We start from the raw sequence: 15903 nt of genomic DNA, 5'->3' as shown, positions 1-15903 counted from the left end.
ACCCTCTCAGTAAAGTAATACTTCCTGATATTATATTTAAACCTTTGCCCCTCTAATTTAAGACGATGTCCTCTTGTTGTGGTAGTTTTTCTTCTTTTAAATATGGTCTCCTCCTTTACTGTGTTGATTCCCTTTATGTATTTAAATGTTTCATAAAGGGAATCAACACAGTAAAAGAGGAGACTATATTTAAAAGAAGAAAAGCTACCACAACAATCAGAGGCGATGTAGTCCACAATATCTGGAGTACCAAAGTTGCCAATCTGTGGTGTAGGGCATTGTCTCACAGAGAAGCATAGAGGACAAATCTCCAGTTCTCATGGAGATGGGCGGTTTCATTAAATGTACTATTTTGGGGATGTATTGGTACCATTTTTACAGATATTTTTCTTGTGTGTCCATTAAAATTGTGACATGCTAGATAAAGCTTTGTTGACTAATATTCTTATCAGGCTCAGCCAACCGTTGGATGAGGTTGTTTGGAGTTAAAAATCACATGAAGTCCCGTTACATCTGTTCCCGTTACATCTGATGTATATGTTAACTCCCAACAGTCTCAGCCAAAATCTCACTGAGCATGATAGATGTGATGCAGCAGTGGCACTCAATGTCTTGTGCTCACATCGATAGGACGTACATTACCCAATAACTGCTTGTGTTTGGTTTGATTTTGTGAGCTCTGCAGAAGTAAAACACATTCCTTTTGTTTTTTGATTTTTTTTTTTTTTTTTTTTAAATCAGTCAGTTCGAGAGTATAACTACTGTAGAGCCAAGCAACATGAGCTATTTGTTTACTCATCCAGACATGGGTAGCCTGTCCAAGGGGCCTGGGATTAGCACACTGTGTGTGCCAACACCAGATGCAAACATTGCACAAAACTGACATTGTCAGGCTGGAACAGAGTATTCAAGCTGGCTGAGTGACAACTGAGGGGGACAAACCTGCATTCAGAAAAGAATATATATATGTATCTCCAGAACGCAACACTGTCAAAAAGAAAGAATGCAGGGCCAGAGTCTTGGCACTATAACAAGTTAAATAAGAGGAAGTGGTTTGAGCTTAGTGGGAACCTTTAAGTACAAATAATTTCTTTTTGTCATCAGACTGGTCACTAAAGACTTTATGCACCCATACAAGCCACTGCTTATTGATTATGGTAGCTATCGAAGGTTGTGCAGTTAATTGGGGGAAACATTGTTTTAGATAAAAATTATTAAAGATCAGACAGTGATAATGGCAGAAACCATCACTTGTCCTTAAGCAGTTAAATCTCACGGCTGCTGGTTTTCATACCTGCCAGGGTCATGTCTTTAATCCTTATGAAGTCAATAATATAAATATACTTCTATTGTGTACCATGCTTCTAATGGTCTCTGTTGGATCGTCCCATCTATTGAGCTCTTCATGCCGTATTACAGGAACATTAGGGGGCAATATATGAAAAAAGTGTCACAAATCAATTAGAAACTAATCTTTGTGCAAACATGTTCAGTATAAAATCAATGGGAAGAAAAACAAAACAGTTGTGAATAAAACGTACCATTTTTGCCCCCCCAACGCTAGTGACACATGGGTGAGTAAAACACAGGTTTCACAATAGTTGCAGGCATAACACGGGTAACGGCACTGACCTCGTTGGTACTTGTTAGTATGGCATCCTGAGTTATAGTATTAAGGCCTATACCTATCATGCTCGTGTCGGTTAGTTATAGTAGTGTCTACCGAAAGGTCATAGAAGTTGTGCCATAATTGTAATTAGTATAACCACGCTTCAGTTGTGGTGTAAAAGTTAAACATTAAAACATTAACAGGTTGCTTAGACTACACACATTTGAACACAAATAGTGAGAGATGAAAAAGCAAAATCATACTGTAAATTATAAAGATAAAAGTCAATGCGTGGTACATATCGATTGTTCATCTGGTCGTCGGGTAGGGTGGTTAGTCATATGGCAGTCCCTAAGGAAAGTTCAGCCAACCCCTGTCAGCGGCAAAGCCGTTACCCCACCAGGTATCACCTTGATGGCGTCTCCGCATTGGAAACTGGCTTTGTCCGTAGGCTGTGTAGTGTGGTCTTGTGTTGTGACCCGGCTGGAGGCTGTAATCCCACGGGGCATAGGTGCGCCATGCTGGTGCCTGAGGCCTTGGTCCTGTGGGTTGCTTGCGCATGTGGCTTGCTCTAGGCTCCAGCGTGCGTGAGTGTTAATATCTGAGCCTCCTGGTGCCATTTCCCGGTTTATCGGTCTCTTGTCTCTGAGAGGCCTGGAGATCGTTCCGAGGGCTTGCGGCCAGGGGTCGTAGTGACGGCGCCGGGTGTCTGGGCGGATCAGCCTTGCTACCGCTCTCACCGCTTGGCTGTATGTCATTCCCTTGGAGCAGAGTGTCGTCCAGAAGCTTTTGCAGATTTTGTCAAACTGCTCCAAGCTCTGCTTTGGCGGATGGACGTTTGAGTCTATTGGTCTGGGCCTTTGCTGGGTTGCCATCTGGGCCATGTCTCGCTTGGTTGGTCTCCCTTCTTCTTATGCCGGGCTCGGGGTGCACCGGTTGGCGGGGACCGGGATATCCCCCACCAGTCCATAGGGGGGGGGGAAGGCAGCTCACCTGGTTCGCTGTTAGCTGCGTGCGTCCGGCGGGAAAGCGGACGCCTTTCTCCGCCGCCTCCCACGGTAGGCCCCGATCTGCCGATGCGGTGCCCGGTTACCCTGGACATCGAGTTTGGTGTCTCCGGGTCCGGGCCGGTCTCCCCAGTCCAGTGGGTCACCTTGTGGGAGGGTGAGCACTTAGTATCCCGTTTCATGCTCGTTTTAGTGCTTGGTGTTTGGGAGCTCGTCCAGAGCACGTCTGCCCTGTTCGTCGGTCAGGCTCCGCCCCCCCCTTTTCTTTTTATCCTCCACAGACTGCAGATAGATTCTGAGAAAATGCCAAGTACATGTACAAGTGTACGCCATTTCTCTGCTCAATGCCCAAGTGCGCTCTCCAGATCCAAAACGCAGTAGTTAGCACACTTGCCTCAACACTTTATTCTCCCCAGTATAAATAAAATGATTTACTTAGACAAAGGAACGGTCACTTCTCTGTAAAGGCCAGCTCCTTTTAAACAATTGAGAACTGGTAGGATATGTTTAAATGGTCACTATAGTCACCAGAACAACTACAGCTAAATGTACAGTATATACAGCTTAATATACAGTTTACAGCTTAATGTACGGCATACAGCGAATATACAGCTTAATGTACAGTATGCTGCTTAATGTACAGTATACAGCTAAATGTACAGTATACAGCTTAATGTACAGTATACAGCTAAATGTACAGTATGCAGCTAAATGTACAGTATGCAGCTAAATGTACAGTATGCAGCTTAATGTATAATATACAGCTAAATGTACAGTATACAGCTTAATGTATCGTATACAGCTAAATGTACAGTATACAGCTAAATGTATAGTATACAGCTTAATGTATAGTATACAGCTTAATGTATAGTATACAGCTTAATGTATCGTATACAGCTAAATGTACAGTATACAGCTTAATGTACAGTATACAGCTTAATGTACAGTATACAGCTTAATGTACAGTATACAGCTTAATGTATAGTATACAGCTTAATGTATAGTATATAGCTTAATGTATAGTATACAGCTTAATGGAGTTGTTCTGGTAAACATAATGGCTCCCTTCAGGCATTTTCATGTAAACACTGTCTTAGATGGCCACTGGAGGTGCTTCCTGGGTCAGTGGTGCACAGTAAGCAGCACTGCCGTTCAGCGTCCCCACGCTCTGCCTGGGAACGCTGAATTTTCCTCATAGAGATGCATTGATTCATTAAGCATTATGGGAGGTCTTCCTTGGAATCTGGAGATAATGGGACCTCATGTGCAACCACTGCAGCGCCCCTCCTGGTTTCTCCAAGTTGACTGTCATATAGTAAGATGTGCACATTTATTTTAAATATAATAATTCTTCTATCAGGTTTTCAAAGGAAATAGATAAAATATATATAAAAAAAAAAATTAAAAACTCAGAAACATCAGGTAGATCCATCCAGTAGCATACACATGATCATGGGGCCCCGGTGCGAAAACTGATCCGTGGGCCCATTGAGTAATGCTTTCCTATAGGCAGTTTGCGCATTCAGAGCTAAGAGGCGGATGGGGGCGGAGAGATCCCCAGCGCCAAGAGAGCCGGGCGCTGAAGGGGTTTTAACCACACACACTCTCACGAACAGACGCATACACACAAGCTAACAGACACACACTCACTGACAGACATACACCAAACAGACACACACAAACTAACACACTCACACTGACCCTCATTAGCAGACACATACTCACTAACAGACACACACAGTAACAAACACAGTAACACACAAAAACTAACACACTCCCTGACACACTAGTAGACACACACAACACACTCAGTAAGACACACACACAAAAATTAAGACACACACACTCATTTTTTAAATTTAATCCCCCAGCCTCCCTACCTTTGGAAGTGCCGAGGGGATTCCCTGGGGTCCAGTGGGGCTGCCCGGCGTCCGGTCCTGCAGACGGCGAGGGAGCATTCTACCCTGAGTGCTCTCTGCCCAGCTCCCTCGCGCGCACCGCACTGATGCTGGAGCCGGAATATGACGTCATTCCGGCATCAGTAAGCGGCGCTGGTGGGCCAGGCCCAGTTGCAGCTGCGACCCCTGTATGTACGCCAGTGGATCCATCACTACCTTTAGTATAAGATCCTTCGGCCATATACATGCACCTTGGGTCAGACTGTCTCTCAGGTATTCCTGGCTTTACATTCTGCACAGAAGCATGGAAAACCATAGAGACTAACTGTTGTCCTTTAACACATACATGAAATCTGACATTATAAAATTGCCACCATAATGTGTTTGTATTCCAGGTGTATTTAAAGAAAATTAAGAAAAACAACAAGGATGAACAGGATTTAAAATGGTCAGATTTAATTAATAAAAATGAAATAATCTAAACCAAACCACTCTTTACCCAACAGAATACAGGAAAAATCAAAACCAAACACTGCCAAGCTAAATAAATGAACAACATGAACCAGATAAAAGATTCCTGGCGTTTACAAGTACAGGCAGGGAAATAACCCAAATCAAATTATTATTATAGAGGACAATCTTATTGCCATAATATTTACAGCTATTCACAAAATAAATTAAAATCGGAAAAAGAAGTTTACATTTTTTTTTTTTTTTTTTTATCTTCACTCAGAAAAACCCCCACCAAAACAAGTATTACATTGTGAGCTAAATGGCAAGAAGTGTTTTAATAAAATATACTATTAGTCACAGCACTGCTCAAATGACTTCTAAAAACTATCCCATCTCTGGCTGCAGATCTCCATGACAAGTGCAATAAGATACATCCAGCTGCAGCGGATTCACAATATTCCTGCTTCACGATGAAGTCTCAGACCAGGTTATATCAATTCTCAGCCCGACACTCATTCTCCTGTTTAATCAATGAAATGCTTTGTTATTTAAGATTCAATGCGGTGGGAAATTTGTGAATTTATAGATAATATAATTTATGGTCATCTGTAATCTACACTGCTGTATTTAAACTCTATACTGAAACTGGGTGCTTCCACCTTGGATCCCTGTCAATTATTGCCAGAAGCTGACCCGGTGCAAAGGACCTGCCAGTCAGTAAAATTAAATGAAACATTGTTTTTAGTTCTCCAGCTCATTGCATTTCTTGCCCTGTTTCCCTTGTCTGAACTGGATTATGGTAGGATTTGGTAAATATATGATATACATAAAAAAAAAAAAAAACATGGAGCACCCCATGAATAAAAAGGTTAACACATTAACACAAGTCACAGGCAATTTTAATGGTTTTACTCAATGTTGTAAATTCCATAGAAGTGAAAGTTGCCCTTTAAAAACACATTGCTTGCCCACTTGTCAGTTAAAACCATTTACAGTGTATGTAGATCAGGTCAATCTAGCATGTTTCCCCCCTACAATTCACTTGATTCTCTGCAAGCCACAGATTGGGAGTGTGATCTAAAAACAGACCAATGGTTTTTACTCCTAATGCAGGTCTCCAGCACAGAGGCGTATACCCTATAGCTCTGGCAGTGCAGTTGGAAACAATGTAAATATAAAGCACTTGTTACAGTTTACTATAACAATTATCAAAAAAAAAGAAGCAAATACTGCATCAATAAAAGAAAGAATTACAGAATGAAGATAAATTAATCATTTTCACAGGAACAACATAATGTTCTATCCCTCTGAGTGTTACAGGAGGGAAGAGCACAGATTCTGTGAGATAAACAGACGTAACTAATTGTGCTCAGAACATTTAAAATCATCACTGGGAATGATACCCGGTTTAACAGGTATGAGAAAACCAGTTCATGTTGCTTATGAATTAGCCCAAGTGTATGTAAATTGGGTGGTGCACACAAACAGAGATGTGATCTGCCTAATTTGATGACAATGCTGCAAAAACTGTAATGTAAATGTGGTGTTACCTCCTAAGCAGCTGAAGAAAGGCAATACGTGAGGGGAGGTTAATGCATTGTTAATAGCCTTTTGGCAACAAAATCAATACCGGCAGCTGTCGTGGCTTAAAGTTATAGTGCTTTGAGCGCCACATTGACAGAAAGTGAGCTGATCGCTCTCAGTACTGCATGGCTCAGCTCTCAGTACTGCATGGCTCCTGCTTAGGAACATCTGGCTCTGTGGTAGTGTAGACGAGGGAGCAGTCGAAGTCAAACCATTCAAGCTGTAATAGTTATGGTGTTCAGCGTGTTCCTTAAACCAACAGCATAAATAATGTCAGCTCAGACAATGTGCAAGAATGTAGCTCTCTGAGAGTAGTATAACCAACAACTAGAGTTTGTGTACAAATAGCATCTACTTTACACACTGGTTTTACCTGTAATGCTTACCTGGGCCTCACTTTGTCTTACTCACCTATCACAAGGTGTATTTTGTTTTATTAGAGGGCAGCTCGTTATCTTCCTAGTGAGAAAGCAAATCAATACTCTTTAATAGAAAATACCTCAACATGGCTTCCTGCTAAGAAACGCATTGATTTTTAACTGGGCGCAGTAACATGCTGACATAACCAACGATACATTCAAGGAAAGATAGAGATTGATTAAAAGGTGTTTTTGCAAAACCAAAAGTTTCCACAGAAAAGCAGAGTAAGTCTGTACGTAAACAGCATTATCCCACTGCTGGAATAGTCAAGGGTTGTTGATTGAAAGATATGACAAGAGGCAGAGATGAAGACTATTAATCTCTTGTTCCCAGTCACATACATTTGTTATATTTATATATTTACCATCAGGAAATAAAGCCAGTTTCAGAAAAAGGACCGCCAATTTAATTTTAATGAAAAACGTGTGGAAATATAGTGAGCTGGTATTTAACCCCTTAAGGACCAAACTTCTGAAATAAAAGGGAATCATGACATGTCACACATGTCATGTGTCCTTAAGGGGTTAAAGTGTTTAACAATAAACGTGACAGAATGACATCACAGCTATCCAAAGGCCATCATTGCCTTGCTGAATTGGAGTCTATTTGTGTATACTCCCCCGATCCTACACCAATCAAATTGCTGATATACCTGGCTTACTTACTGCTAATCTAAGTGTCAACAGCTGGGCCAAACACATTAGGTCATGAAAAAAGGACAGAAAGACATTTCAGAAAAGCTAAGAAAAAAAATAAAAATATGTTTAAAACACCAGCTGTATTTTATTCCCAGAATACAGCATTTTTAAAATTCCAGATTTTCTCTTCTTCTTCCAGCCAGGTCTAGTCATAAATAGCACAGCTGGTGTAAAACTGATACAAATGGATCAATCATCACAGAATCAAATGTAACATTCTAAAGGATTGTTCCAATTATAACGATTTACCCCAGAAGTGTCATATTGAATGGAGTTCCACTCATTACTGCAGCGTCAGCAAAAGAATTTCATTTTTGTTGGTCTATCTACATCGGGTAATGACTACAGGTAAGAGCTGCTTGCAGAACTAAATTTCTATGATGGTACTCAATGTACACCAGGCATAGCCCTTTAGGTAGAGGTAAAGCTAGAGAACACTAAGCAGTGCAACTGCATTGTTCCTTAGACCAAAAAAATATATATTTTTTTTTTAAATTACCCACATTAACAGCTTCTCAAGCTCATCAAAAAGTCGCCTTTAAAAAGTGTTTGAGATCAAAGGTCTTAAAAACAGATCTTGCCAACTTTATTCCTGAACATGGAAAGCCGCAGCAAGAAGTCTGAGTCTATTCAGATCATTCTCAATGCTTATATTCTGTGGAAACTGAAAACCCACCACCACATGCACACACCAAACAAGGTTGGTGCACTATTTCATCATTGGCACCGAACACTAGGAGAAGCCAACTCTAAGAGTTCAGTTACAGGGAGTGCAAAGCCAAAACTATAGCATGTTATACCTTACTCCTGAAAAGTGGCTTGGCACCAGGGCCGCAGTACTCATTGTAGATTAGTTTAAACAAAAACAAGTGGAAGAGTGTGATCAGAGAGGCCACGCTAAACCAAAACAAAAAGGGCAGCCCTGGATATTGTTTGGCCATGTGTTCTTCATGGGCCAAGATTTCTTTCAAGTGAAGAGTGTGTTGCAAATCCTGCAAATGCGTCAAGTCAGTGGAGATATACAGCAGAGGTGTGAGCGGCTGGGTTACCAGTACTGGGAAGGTGTGTCCTCTGATTTCGGAGGTCAGTTCCACAGGCTCATGTAAACAGCCAGCTTCACAAGCATAGAGTTTCACCAGCTTGTCTTGGAACTTTACAGACACGTGGAGATAAGGCTTCTCATCCTGATCCAGTTTGACAGCTAGGTTGATAAGGTCTTTGTTATAATGGATTCCGCGTAGAGAGTAGCTGTTGTGAAGGACATGTGGATCGGACTGGAACTGCAGGTGGTTTTCTGTGAACTGCAGGCCTCCGAAGCTCAGCATCATGCCTTGCATGAGTCCATGTGCACCAGCTAACACAAGGCTTTTGCACCCTCGTTTCTGTAACGTCAATTTCCACAAGTCAAAGAGCTGCACCAGTTGGGCAATGCTGCTCAAATGGCTAGGCCACAAGTTCTCTGCATGCATGGTAGCATGTCCAGTAAAACAATGGTCTGCATAATTCAGCGTGGCTTCCATCTTATCCCGCTCTTCATTGTTTAGAAGTGGATCCACCATGGGTGCTGGAGAACAGGACAGCACATAGTAGAGAGTAATATTGATTGTGTTGCTCGATGGAGTATGAAAATCCTTAATCTTTTTCATTTCAATCCCTAAAGAATGGACAGGAGAGAGAACAATTAAAATATAGGGGAAGGCACACTGACCCATTTCTCCACTGTGTTAAAGATACAAGTAATAAAAAAGTATACATTTCTTTACACAAATACTAATGATCAAGTGACGCACATTTACACCTTTTTTCAGTTTAAAAGAACAGTATAGGGTCAGAAACACAAACATATATTCATGACGGAATTATGTTAAAAACACCATTTATGTGGCTTGCCCCTAAGATAGGGTTAAAAAAACAAACAAAAAAACACTTTCCTTTTCCAGCCCTGTCTCCTATCCACCTCTTTGCCGACATCAGCAGAATTGATAATTGGCTGAGATCCCAGGATGGGGGCAAGGTCAAACACTGGCCGGGTTAATCAGCATCTCCTCACTTTGAATCAATGCATCTCTATGAAGAAAGTTCAGTGTCTGCATGCAGAGGGTGGAGACACTGAATGTCAGTCACACTGTGCAGCACTGCCCCAGGAAGCACCTCTAGTAGCCATCTGAGGAGTGGCCAGTGGAGGTATCACTAGACTGTAATGTTAACACTGCATTCTCTCTGAAACAAACAGTGTGTACAGCAAAAAGCCTGACGGTAATGATTATACTCACCAGAACAAATACAATGAGCTGTAGTTGTTCTAGTGACTATAGTGGCAAAATAAGGATTTATGTTTTTAGTAAACATGGATTTCAATAGCTTTCTGAACCCTGCTAGTCAAAACCTACCAGACTGGACTGGAAAAAGCTTGTTTAAATTATCCTTTCCCTAGATCACGGTTACCAGGGTCCATTTTACAAACAGCCATTGACTGGTTCACTCAAAAAAATATCCAGTATCTGGAAATACAGCTACAGAAATCTCTATATCAAAAATAATGCAATAAGCTGCAAACATAGGATCTCTTTGGAGAGAAGACCTTAATAATATTCCTCCAAATTATGACCCAACCAATCATTCGATAACTATAAATAATCACTCAAAGGCAACACATACACTCTGCAGTTTGAACACTACATGGAAATTGGTACCAGAATTTAATATACCGTATATACTAGTGTATAAGTTGACCAGAGTATAAGTTGAGGCCCCTAATTTTACCCCAAAAAAACTGTAAAAACGTATTGACTCGAGTATAAGCCTAGGGTGGAAAATGCAGCAGCTACTGGTAAATTTCTAAATAAAATTAGATCCTAAAAAAAATTATATTCATTGAATATTTATTTACAGAGTGTGTATATAATGAATGCAGAGTGTGTGTGTTTGTGTCGTGTGTGTATATAATGAATGCAGTGTGTGTATATAAATGCAGAGTATGTTTGTGTATGTGATGCAGAGTGTGTAACCTTGGTGGGGGGAGGGCATTTTTATTATTATTTTAATATTACATTTAATTTTTTAAAAATATTATTTACATTTTTAATTTTTTTCGTCCCCCCTCCTTGCTTGATACATGGCCAGGGAGGGGGGCTATATTATTATTTCCTAGTGGTCCAGTGGATGGGCTGTGCAAGAGGGGGACTGGGAGCAAGCTGTTACTTACCTATACAGCAGCTCCGTTCAGCTCCCTTCTCCTCCGTGCCGTTCAGCTCCAGTGTAAATCTCGCAGTCTGTGTGCCGCGGTAACCAGTGGCAACTTTCTGATGGCCGCGGCTCTTGCGAGGCTTACAGTGGAGCTGAATGGAGGTGAAGGGAGCTGACCGGAGCTGCTTCAAAGGTAAGTAACAGCTTGCTCCCAGCCCCCAACAGGACCGCCGGGCTTGTAATGAGCCCGGCGGTCCTGGTCTGTATTATGGCAATGTAAGTTGCCATAATACAGACACTGACTCGAGTATAAGACGAGTGGTGCTTTTTCAGCACAAAAAATGTGCCGAAGAACTCATCTTATACTCGAGTATATACTGTACATCACAATAGTATATGGGTGTAATAAAAAGACTTAAAAGGTCCACTATAGCCACCCAGACCACTTCAGCTCAATGAAGTGGTCTGGGTGCCAGATCCCCCAGGTTTTAACCCTGCAGCTGTAAACATAGCAGTTTCAGAGAAACTGCTATGTCTACATTGCAGAGTTAATCTGGCCTCTAGTGGCTGTCTTCCTGACAGTCGCTAGAAGCCCTTCCGCGACGCTCAATGGAGAAGAAAAAAAAAAAAAAAAAATTGCATTGAGCACACAGAACTTCCATAGGAAAGCATTGCATAATGCTTTCCTATGGGCGACTGGAATGCGCGCGTATTCGGCTCCACTCGGGAGCTGGCGTCAGAAGAGGAGGTGATGTCACCAGTGCTGAAGGAGCCCGGCGTTGGATTAAGGTAAGTGGCTGAAGAGGTTTTAACCCCTTCAGCCCAGCGGAAGGAGGGGCCTAATAACCCTATAGTGCCAGGAAAACGAGTTTGCTTTTCTGACATTATAGTGGGCCTTTAAACAGCTCAGAACAACATCCAAAGAGAAATCAGTATTCTTTCTCCCACAACATAATTTATCATGATGATATATATATATATATAAAAAAAAAAGGATCCAGTGTACACTGGGTTGATACAGTAATATGATGAATACAGTGCCTGTTCAGTAGATTTGTTGAGCATGTATATACCACAAATATATTTACTACAAAACACACGTACTTGTGGAAATGCAGAGGAAATAGTAATTGCAGCCTCAAAAGCAGTTTACTCTTACAACAACAATAAAAAAGTGAATTATTAACCCCTTAAAGGACCACTCTAGGCACCCAGACCAATTCAGCTTAATGAAGTGGTCTGGGTGCCAGGTCCAGCTAGGGTTAACCCATTTTTTTTTATAAACATAGCAGTTTCAGAGAAACTGCTATGTTTAGAAATGGGTTAATCCAGCCCTCAAATCCTCCTTTTGTTTGATTTGTTTATTGCAAACAGCTGAAAGTCTGCAAATTTTGACAATAAACCTGATTTTTAATAGGGTTTGAATAATTTTGATTAAAGCTGTGTATGCGTATATATAAATATGCATATACACATACATAACAGATGGAAATGTTAATAGATGCATTTAGATAAACACCAATAATCGTGTATGTCACCATAACAACATGATCAGCAAAGCTATAGTAAAAAACATTCCTGCTGAAATTAATTCCTCAGGGTCAGCATTGTGAAAATACTCTAAATATTTTCACATTACATTGGACATGTTAAACACAAAATGTTATAGATTATACATGTTTAAATTACCTGATACAAACAAATCAGACCAAATCTGTTGATGCTCAAGAAGTAAATCTTCTGTTCTCATTAGCATAACCTCCAGCAAATCTTTCTTGGCAGATTCTCGGAGCTTACTGAATGTGTCGTCCACCTTCCCAGAGTCAATCGGCTCAGACGTGTAAACAACAGACACGGCCGTCTCATCAAATTCAGATTTTGGGCTGACTTGAACTCTGCTAACAAGTTTTTTGGAAGCAACCACAACAAGGACATTTTTTCCATCTTCAACTGACACTCTGCCAGAGGAAAGCAGTAATTGTCTGTCATGGACTTTCTCTACACTGGTGGAGAATTTAACTCCATTTAGTGGTTTCTGGGTAGTGATGTCAAAAGCGGTGACTCTGTCACTTGGATTTGAGATGTGGATTCGCTGAACATAAATATGAGACCTTTTGCGATGAGCAAAGTGGTCCTCGCGAACAGTGATACAATCACGAGCAGAGTCTGATGAATCCAGTTGAAGACATCGAATAGTGCGGATCAACCCCTCTTTTAGTATGACTGCAGTAGCATGAACTTCTGTAAATGCCCCTGAGCTTTTAATAGAGGTCACAGGAGAATACTCAGTTAAGTGAAATGGTACGGTCATCGAAGACACCCAAAGATTGTTTTTGCCAATATCAACAAGGATAAATCCATTGCCGACCATTGTAGGGCCTTGTAGTTTTGTCTCTTCTCCAGGAAAAGATGCCATTACCAGATCGCCTCTCTCTGCCAGTGTTCTCCATTGCTTGGTGTACACCTGCAAACAAGTTCCAGAGGCCCCTCTTGGCTGTCCTGAATACCATAGGGATCTATATATGGATCCAGAGGAGAAATACCAGTATACAATTAGCAGGAACCCCAAGACAGCAAGAATGCGTCGTGCCCAGCTGCTTGAGAGAAGTCCTGGAAAATATTTAATCCTCTGCTGAAGCCACATTTGGATGGTTAATTACAGGCGTTTAGAAGGTTCTCTCAAAATATGTATTCCAGAAAAACTCAGAACACAAGTTCAGTTGTCAACTCCATCAGAGGCAGGAACGCATTTCCTAAAATTTAGGTAGGTAGTTATTGTGGACATATTAAAATGCATATTATTTTGGGGTAGGATTTTGCTCAATGTGCAAATGACCAAGATTCCAGTTACATTAAAATGTGTAGGGACAAGCGCAGAGGTTACATATCATGGAATAAAGGCCAGCCAAAGCACTCTGTCACTTCGTTATCTTAAATCCATTCTTTCACTTTGTTCTGCACAAATTTCCTATAAAAAAAAAAAAAAAATGAAAACAGTTTTCAAACACAGTGAAGCACAGTAAAACCAAGCAAACATGTTCTCACATGATCCCTAAATAAAGAGTAAGCAACACCCAGCCCAGCCCCCCCCCCCCTGCACTCAGCCTCACTCCCCCCCCCTGCACTCAGCCTCACCCCCCCCCCTGCACTCAGCCTCACCCCCCCCCCTGCACTCAGCCTCACTCCCCCCCCCTGCACTCAGCCTCACTCCCCCCCCTGCACTCAGCCTCACTCCCCCCCCCTGCACTCAGCCTCACTCCCCCCCCCTGCACTCAGCCTCACTCCCCCCCCTGCACTCAGCCTCACTCCCCCCCCCCTGCACTCAGCCTCACTCCCCCCCCTGCACTCAGCCTCACTCCCCCCCCCCTGCACTCAGCCTCACTCCCCCCCCTGCACTCAGCCTCACTCCCCCCCCTGCACTCAGCCTCACTCCCCCCCCTGCACTCAGCCTCACTCCCCCCCCCCCTGCACTCAGCCTCACTCCCCCCCCTGCACTCAGCCTCACTCCCCCCCCCCTGCACTCAGCCTCACTCCCCCCCCCCTGCACTCAGCCTCACTCCCCCCCCTGCACTCAGCCTCACTCCCCCCCCCTGCACTCAGCCTCACTCCCCCCCCCCCCCGGCACTCAGCCTCACTCCCCCCCCCCTGGGCACTCAGCCTCACTCCCCCCCCCCCCCGGCACTCAGCCTCACTCCCCCCCCCCTGCACTCAGCCTCACTCCCCCCCCCCCCGGCACTCAGCCTCACTCCCCCCCCCCCCCCCCGGCACTCAGCCTCACTCCCCCCCCCCCCCGGCACTCAGCCTCACCCCCCCCTCCCCCCCTGGCACTCAGCCTCACTCCCCCCCCCCCCTGGCACTCAGCCTCACTCCCCCCCCCTGGCATTCAGCCTCACTCCCCCCCCCCCTGCACTCAGCCTCACTCCCCCCCCCTGCACTCAGCCTCACTCCCCCCCCCCTGCACTCAGCCTCACTCCCCCCCCCCCCTGCACTCAGCCTCACTCCCCCCCATCCCTGCACTCAGTCTCACTCCCACTCACTGCAACCCGGTTATCACTCCCACCCCACCTCACTCAGGTCTCACTCCCACTGGTCCCACTCACTATGGTCTCACTCACTATGGTCTCACTCAGGGCTCACTCACTCTGGTCTCACTCAGGGCTCACTCACTCTGGTCTCACTCACTCTGGGCTCCCTCAGGTCCCACTCCCTCAGGTCCCACTCACTCTGGGCTCACTCCCTCAGGTCCCACTCACTCACTCAGGTCTCACTCACTGTCCCACTCACTCACTCAGGTCTCACTCACTGTCCCACTCACTCACTCAGGTCTCACTCACTCCCCCCCCCACTCACTCGGGTCCCACTCACTCAGGTCTCACTCACTCCCCCCCTCACTCACTCAGGTCTCACTCACTCCCCCCCCACTCACTCAGGTCTCACTCACTCCCCCCCCCCACTCACTCAGATCTCACTCCCCCTACTCACTCAGGTCTCACTCACTCCCCCCCCACTCACTCAGGTCTCACTCACTCCCCCCCCCCACTCACTCCCCGCCCCACTCACTAAGGTCCCACTCACTCAGGTCTCACTCACACACACCCCCACTCACTCAGGTCTCACTCACTCTGGTCTCGCGCTGTTTCCTCTGACTGAACTCTATCACTTTCTGTCACATTACCCGGAAGTGAGTCAAGAAGTATCTGCTGTACGGCAACAGTCGCAAAAACGTCAGAACGTGCAGCAGCCGTAGAGCAAGGAGCCAAGGTCACATGACTCGGTCAGCAGACTAGAGCGCAGTGTTCGAGATCAGATCCAGCCAATCAGCAAAACAGTCCGTCACACAGACAGCCAATCAGCTTGTTCCACAGACAGCCAATCAGCTCATCGTTCAAACAGTAAATTAGCCAATCAGCGTATCAACTTGCTTGTCAGACGGCAAGGCAGCCAATCAGCCCATCTCATACTTAGCCAATCAGCATGTCGGTCTTTAAACGAATTAACCAATCAGCTTGCGATTCAGACAGCAAGGCAGCCAATCAAACAGTAGTACA

At 43.9% G+C, this 15903-nt stretch overlaps 1 protein-coding gene across 4 annotated transcripts; it reads right to left on the bottom strand.

The window, feature by feature from the left end:
* Positions 1 to 5270: 5270 nt before the first annotated feature.
* Positions 5271 to 15608, bottom strand: KIAA2013 (KIAA2013 ortholog). 4 transcript variants are annotated; one of them, XM_063436976.1, is made up of 6 exons: positions 15477 to 15555; positions 13692 to 13823; positions 12545 to 13608; positions 8470 to 9323; positions 6963 to 7010; positions 5271 to 5487 (listed from the first exon to the last, which is right to left on the bottom strand). In XM_063436976.1, the coding sequence occupies exons 3-5, from the start codon at positions 13497 to 13499 to the stop codon at positions 6966 to 6968; spliced, it is 1854 nt and encodes a 617-aa protein (XP_063293046.1). In that variant the 5' UTR covers positions 13500 to 13608; positions 13692 to 13823; positions 15477 to 15555; the 3' UTR covers positions 5271 to 5487; positions 6963 to 6965. The 4 variants fall into 4 exon arrangements, with proteins under 4 accessions (XP_063293046.1, XP_063293044.1, XP_063293045.1 ...); XM_063436974.1 differs by having other exon boundaries at positions 12545 to 13823; positions 15531 to 15608; XM_063436975.1 differs by having other exon boundaries at positions 6938 to 7010; positions 12545 to 13823.
* Positions 15609 to 15903: the final 295 nt, after the last annotated feature.

This window comes from Pelobates fuscus, chromosome 11 (genome assembly GCF_036172605.1).
Source record: "Pelobates fuscus isolate aPelFus1 chromosome 11, aPelFus1.pri, whole genome shotgun sequence".
Lineage (NCBI taxonomy): Eukaryota > Metazoa > Chordata > Amphibia > Anura > Pelobatidae > Pelobates > Pelobates fuscus.
This window is presented reverse-complemented; position numbering and strand designations above follow the sequence as displayed.

Coding starts and splice junctions, on each gene's coding strand:
- KIAA2013 (XM_063436974.1), bottom strand. CDS start 13,499: ATGTGGCTTCAGCAGAGGATTAAATATTTTCCAGGACTTCTCTCAAGC. Junction 9,324..12,544: donor GTCTGATTTGTTTGTATCAG/GTAATTTAAACA, acceptor TCCATTCTTTAG/GGATTGAAATGAAAAAGATT. Junction 7,011..8,469: donor AGCCACTTTTCAGGAGTAAG/GTATAACATGCT, acceptor CTTTCTCACTAG/GAAGATAACGAGCTGCCCTC.